The 6,654-nt window shown below is 32.6% G+C and overlaps 1 protein-coding gene across 2 annotated transcripts; it reads left to right on the forward strand.

Moving 5' to 3' along the window:
• The first annotated feature begins 1,499 nt into the window (after positions 1–1,499).
• LOC107494231 (probable protein S-acyltransferase 4) lies at positions 1,500–6,046 on the forward strand. Of its 2 annotated transcripts, XM_016115284.3 has the most exons (6): positions 1,501–2,185; positions 2,782–2,970; positions 3,389–3,697; positions 4,105–4,320; positions 4,756–5,259; positions 5,771–6,046. In XM_016115284.3, the coding sequence occupies exons 1-5, from the start codon at positions 2,081–2,083 to the stop codon at positions 5,218–5,220; spliced, it is 1,284 nt and encodes a 427-aa protein (XP_015970770.1). In that variant the 5' UTR covers positions 1,501–2,080; the 3' UTR covers positions 5,221–5,259; positions 5,771–6,046. The 2 variants fall into 2 exon arrangements, with proteins under 2 accessions (XP_052107266.1, XP_015970770.1); XM_052251306.1 differs by lacking the exon at positions 4,105–4,320 and having other exon boundaries at positions 1,500–2,185.
• The last annotated feature ends 608 nt before the right edge of the window (positions 6,047–6,654 follow it).

Here is a 6,654-nt window from a genome sequence, read left to right on the forward strand (position 1 = left end):
TATACACATAGTATTTTTATAAAATATTTTATTACTTAAAACTAATAAAATAAATCACAATCCGAAATATAAGAAGAAAAAAAGCAAGCATAATTACTAATCAGCCAATTAAGTGAGGTCTATCTAATTTTTTACAATTTTTTTTTTAAAAAAAGTATATTTTAATATTTAATGTTGTTTTAAATTTTTTGAAAAATATCTTTTTATTTGTTTAAGAAAAATTTCCTTACATAGTATACATAATAATAACATAAAATATATTCAAATAAAAGAAAAATGATAGATAATGACATAAAAAGAAAAGAAAAAAGAGACAAACAGAAAGTAAGAGAAAGGAAGGGGAAAAAAGGAGAGGAGGGGCGCTTTACTATGTTAAGATTTCTGGTGAAGCTTATTGGCGTTAAAGCAAAAGTTTTGGTTGGCGACTGTTGTATGAATGCAAAGCACGTTATGCCAAATGACAGCAAGCAGCGTAATAGCGTATTCAGTTAGACAATACTCTTATAATACCATGACTACATATCTGGCTCCACTCTCTATTGCCTTTGTATCTTGCTGTATGTCAACTACTTGATTTAATTTAAGAGATTATTTTTATATTAGTATTTAATCAATTTGAGTTGGTCGAATAGTCTATTTATTAGTCTTCTTAACTCTTAAGCAAGTGTCACGAGTTTTGAATCGTGTCTGTCTCATATATGTAGCAATTTATTAGTGAATACGATAAATACTTAAATAAAAATCAAATCTACGATAAATTAGTCTTTAACCTGAAATAAGAAATATCATGAACAAAAAATATTCATATTAATATTTAACTTAATTTATTTAAATAAGGTTATTTGTACAAGTAAAGTTTATTTATATTTTTAAATAATTAACTGAATACTCAATTTTTTAAATAATTAAAATACATTTATATTTTGGAAGGCATTTAAAAGAATAAAAATATTTAATATATTCAAGATAACATAAAATAGTCTACAAAATAATTTGTCCTACACAAATATTACATCTGAACATCCTAATAAAATTTGAGTATCTAATTCCCATCACAATCCTAAAATTATGAGTTAAAGTTACAACTAATCTTGCCAACTTGACAAAATGTAACTACTTAATCCAACATACAATAATGTTGCTAATGATAACCATAAATGGAGCCTAAACATATCCTATATAATCTAATAATTTATTTACTCTTAAAAAGCATTCTAAAACAATTTTTTTAACATAAATTAATAATAAAAAATTATAAACTAACTTCAGATGAGATACATTTAAATTTTTTATAAACGTTTTTCGTTTTCAAATAAGATAAATAGCATAATATTCTGTTTCCAGTGATAATAAAAGATATAATATAGTGTGAGGGAAAATCAGATGTAATCGTAAATTTATTTATTTATTAAAAAAAATAGTTTATTAGAGGGGGAAAAAGAAAAAGAAATGAAGGTATTGACTAATGAGACAGCAAATAAGAGAGGTATTACGCACGTAAAAAGCGCGAAAAGTTGTAGGATCTGCCGAAGGAGCTCCAATGCTGCCAGCACTTTGGATTCTGACACAGAAAGAAAAGAGAGAGTTCTCCTTAGAGAGAGAAAGAGAGGGAACAAACAGAAACTAACAGAAACAACAACATTGGAATTATCAGACCAAAAAAATGCAACAAGATAAGTTCGAAAACTTTGAGGAATTGCTGTTTTTTTCTTTTCTCTTTGTTTTTGTTTCATGATCGGAAACAAAAAGGGACATGGACATTGTTGTCGTCTGATTTCTTTATCCAGCTGTACAAATTCACGTCTTCTTGTTGAGTTTGGAGTTTGAATTGCTGTGATCCCTTCTCAATTTTCTCTCTTCTCTCTCTTACACCCTGTCTTTCCTCTCTCTCTTTCTTTCTCTCTCTTACATCTGCATTGTTTCGCTTTAGCTGAATCAACGAACCCTAGGAAGGAAATTTGGAATTTTGTGGGTTGAATTTGAGGGTGATATGGGTTTTGTGGAGGTTGGAAGGCAAGAATTGTGGTGACACACACGCAAAAACACAGACACAAAGGTGGTGTTGTTGGTGGTGGTAGCCATGGGTGGGAATAGAAAGATGCAAATGGAGTCTTCTCCTCCTTCTCTCAAGGCGGCCCATAATTTGAAGCCACTGAGGGTCTATCAAGCATGGAGGGGAAACAATGTTAGTTTTCTTTTTCTTTTTCTTTTTATTTCGATTTTGTTTTTGTTGGGGTGGCTTGATTCTCATGGCTCAAAATTATGTTTCGCTAATGATGTGGATTACATGTTTGATGGTTATGATCTGTTTGCCTTTATTTTCTCTTCAATTGCTTTTTTGTGATCACTTGTGTCTGGATGCTAGGTTTTGAATTGGAATTTTGGAATAGTAAAAATTACAATCATAAAATGGAGCTTTCAAACTTGCATAGTAGTCGAAAAATTGATAATGTATGTGGACTGTGGATCCTAGGTTATCATCGTGAGTTGATCTATTTTGCCTTTTCTAGAAAAATTACAAGCACAATTCAATGCTTTCAAATTTTTGGCTAATCTTGCATGGTTATTGTTCCTATTTTTATTGTGTATGCCCAGCTGAATTGTAAAATTTTAGTGTCTTAATAATTTAAAACTCTTTAGCTAACAGTGTCACTTGTACTCTTTGTGCATTTGAGTTGAGTTGAAAATAGAAAATTTCTTTCATTGAGGTTTGATTCGCTAGTCGGTGACAAGCATTTTATGTCTTACTAATTCTTCCTTTTTCTTTTCGCTTTCTTTCAGAAATTTTTCTGTGGCGGGAGGCTTGTTTTTGGTCCTGATGTAGCTTCTTTGTTTCTTACAACATTTCTTATTGCTGGACCTGCAATTGCATTTTGCATTAAGATATATCTTAGAATCAGGCAAGGAAATGGTGATAACGATGCTCAGTGGGTTCCTGTATTGGCTGTGGGTTCAGCCCTCACTGTTTTGGTAAATACCCTCTACAGTAATGAATGACTTTTACAGTTTACAGAATTTATTCACAGTTGTCTTTCTCCTTCTTTTGCATGACCATTTAGGCATTTACATTGAAATGTAAGAAGTGGTTATTTTTGCTGATCTGACGTCACATAATTGGATACACATGTAAAACTGCTTTATCCTAGCTTAAAATTAAGTTCAAAACGATAACCTACTTACCCTGTTTTTTTAATACGAGTATTCAAAGTTAAATACTAATCTATAATCTAGTACAACAAGTATAGTAATCTCCTAATACTTTAACATGTTCAAACAGACTCAATAGTCATCATATCATTTTTATGCTCATAATTAATGTATCCTTGTTCTGTTTCAAGGATTATTTTCTGCAATGTAAAAGCTCATATTTCAGGCATCATGCATGCAGGATTTACTATTTCTCCTCATGACTTCTGGGAGAGATCCGGGAATTGTCCCTAGAAATTCTAGAGCACCTGAATTTGATGAGGCATTTGATATACCTACCCCTTCCATGGAGTGGATTAATGGTACAACCCCTCATTTGAAACTTCCTCGAACAAAAGATGTGATCATTAATGGTCACACGGTAAAAGTGAAGTTCTGCGACACATGCTTGCTGTATCGCCCTCCTCGTACCTCTCATTGTTCCATATGCAACAACTGTGTCCAGAGATTTGATCATCATTGTCCCTGGGTTGGCCAATGCATTGGAATCGTAAGTTGGCTCTTTGCAAACAAACAAATAAAAAGAAAAAGAATTAGGAAACATTCTTGGAGATAGTATTTTTATTTTTACACCATTGTTAAATTATATCCGTTCTTTTGAATGACTATTCACGTAGTCATTATAAAAAATAAGTTATTTTGTTGACACGACATTATGTGATTGAATTTACATATAAAAGCACTTTACACTGATAGTGCATCAAAATTAAGTTAATAGTGTATCATAATCCTTTTTTTCTAGCATAATTGCTTAGAAATGCATCTATTGATAAAAATAGGAAGTTATATATAATATGAATTAACAATGTCAATTGTATATTTATACCAGGACCAAACTTTTCTGCTTTGTTATATACAAGAACTAACTGTTTTCTTCGCTTGTTGATATAATTGCAGCGAAACTATCGGTGGTTCTTCATGTTTATTTCAACATCAACCATTTTGTGCCTGTATGTATTTGTGTTTACTTGGATCAATATTGCCCAGAGAGGCACGTTGAGGACATTAACACATGATTATGTATCGGATATTCTCATAGTTTATTGCTTTATAGCCGTCTGGTTTGTTGGTGGCCTCACAGTTTTCCATTTCTATCTCATTTGCACGAACCAGGTTACTGTTTTACTTCTTAAATTCTTAAGTCTTAATCATTTTTCATTATTGATTCATCTCAAATGTATCCTTGAAATTTTCTTTTATAAAGAGGATGTTCTTCTTAGCGTTTATTAAGTTAGAGATATAAGCATTTACGTGCGTTCTCCTATCAGCTGAAAGCTTTTGAGAAAAGTGGTATCATGACATGGTATCAAACCTTCTATGATTGAAAGGTCTAGAGTTCGATACTTATTATTTCCCAAAAGAGAAAAAAATAGCATAAGGCAAATAAAAAAGAGTGATTTCATAAAATATAATAATAAAATAAGAAATCCAATAAGAAAATGTCTGGATATCCTTTTTCTTTGGCAACTTGTCCATATGGCCATTGTTTTCATAGATTTTGTTTTGCATGCTGATTCGTATGTTTTATGTTTTTGGTTATGAATGCAGACAACTTATGAGAACTTCCGATACCAATATGATAGGAGGGGGAATCCATACAATAAGGGATCATGCGGAAATTTAAGAGAAACACTTTGCTCCCGTATCCAACCTTCAAGAAATAAGTTCCGATCATTTGTGGTGGAGGAGGAACATATGCCCCACTCTTTGAGTCCAAATCATATGGAGGGAATGTTGACTCCAAAGGAGAAAATCGACATTGAAATGGGATCTATGCATGCAGAAGGAGGTGGCATACCCATTCCCGAACTTCTGCGGAAATTTGATTTTGATAACTTTGATGATGATCTCAAGTTTGAAGATGATGAGGGACAACCTTCTTTTGATCCATTCTACAGTGTCGATGAAGATTCTCGGACATCTAATGCTACAGTTGTAAATTTCCATAGCAGCGAATATGATGAGCCTCCGGAAAGTTTCCACGCTAGAGAAAGGGATAGGCACAACCCATGATAAACCACACTGCCAACTTTTGCATATTAATTTATAGAGGTTCGCTTCTAACTCTCCGACTTCTAGATTTGTTGAACATTAGCCAAAGCCTCCAATTTTCCATCAATAAAATGTTCTTGATTTTGATAAGTGCCATTCAAAATTGTTTATTCTTTCTCCCTTAGATCTTAAGTAACATGGCTCTACACATCGTATGCAAATATGATTAAAATAAAGAGTTTAACATTGTCAAACCAATCAAATGGGTACAAGGGAAAGTTTAATTACCATGTATAACTTGTAGGAAGTTGCTGGTTAAGTCAAACAATTTTGGATGTTTGTGTAAAATATATATATTTTTTTTATTTAGAGTACAGATACATGAAATCCTATAATAAGTTCATATCAAGCATATGGAGTTCCATTCCAAACAAAGACAGAAAAAGGAAAAAAAAAATGCAATTTGTTTTATTGACAGGCTGAAATAGTGTCGTTTGATCCATGTAGTTGTACCACCTAGTGGGACAAGGTTTTGTTGTTTCATCTTCCTTATTGGGGATCTTTATTTCAGGTCTGCTGCTGCTCCTTTGTGATTGTTGCTTTTTCTGAGGATAGTTTCATTAGTTGCAGCACTTAGTGGTTTGTATTCATTGCAAGTGCACATTGATATACTATTTGATGTTGGAAAAATGGAGAGAGACTGGCCTTGCACTTATCTCTTATTTCAGTATATCTGGCAAGTGTTTCATTCTAAGCTGTAAAAATCTCCCACGCTTGCTTTCACAAAATAATGCAGAACATTGTCTGGCACCAAAGTTTGTGATAGGAACTCTTCTAGTTTTGCCTATCTTTTGCATTCAGTCCCTTTGTTAAGAGATAGAGATATAGAGATTGGACTTTATCTATTTAAAAAAAAAAAAATTAGAAATTTAGAATAATGTGAAAGTAGTACATTGGTTTGTTCTTTGAATCTTTGTAAGTTGCTGTGTCTTTTCGTATTTCTAGGTCCTCAACTATCCAATGCTCAGATCTTCAAAGCTAAAAACGGTAACTATAATCTACCCCTTTTTAACTTTAACCTTTACTTTGGCATTGCAACTTCAAACTTTTCAAGATAATGAACGTAAAGTTAGTTGAGTGAACCATTAAAATGCCCTCATGGTACATTTGCCTGTTCTTAGTCTCTTGGTCCCATGCTACTTGCTCACCCGTGAGTCCGTGACCATCTCAAACGTTGTTCCAAGTGTCACTAAGAAAACAGAGGAAAACACCATCACACAAGCGAGGATGTCAACAACTTGTACAGTGGAATCAGATTCACCTTATTGAGGCATTGAAGCAAGGAGCAGCGAATGGGAAAGAATTGGTCAAGATAATGGAAGGAAATAAGGCAACAATTTGAACAAAGCAAGAATTTTTAAAAAATAAAAAATAAAAATGGTTATTCTGGTATTT

This window comes from Arachis duranensis, chromosome 6 (assembly GCF_000817695.3).
Source record: "Arachis duranensis cultivar V14167 chromosome 6, aradu.V14167.gnm2.J7QH, whole genome shotgun sequence".
NCBI classification, from domain to species: domain Eukaryota; kingdom Viridiplantae; phylum Streptophyta; class Magnoliopsida; order Fabales; family Fabaceae; genus Arachis; species Arachis duranensis.

Bases quoted from the DNA above. Each gene is read 5' to 3' on its own strand.
- LOC107494231 (XM_016115284.3), top strand. From the start codon at position 2,081: ATGGGTGGGAATAGAAAGATGCAAATGGAGTCTTCTCCTCCTTCTCTC. The intron at 2,971-3,388 runs GTAAATACCCTC...TCATGCATGCAG, and splicing joins GTTCAGCCCTCACTGTTTTG to GATTTACTATTTCTCCTCAT. The intron at 3,698-4,104 runs GTAAGTTGGCTC...ATATAATTGCAG, and splicing joins TTGGCCAATGCATTGGAATC to CGAAACTATCGGTGGTTCTT.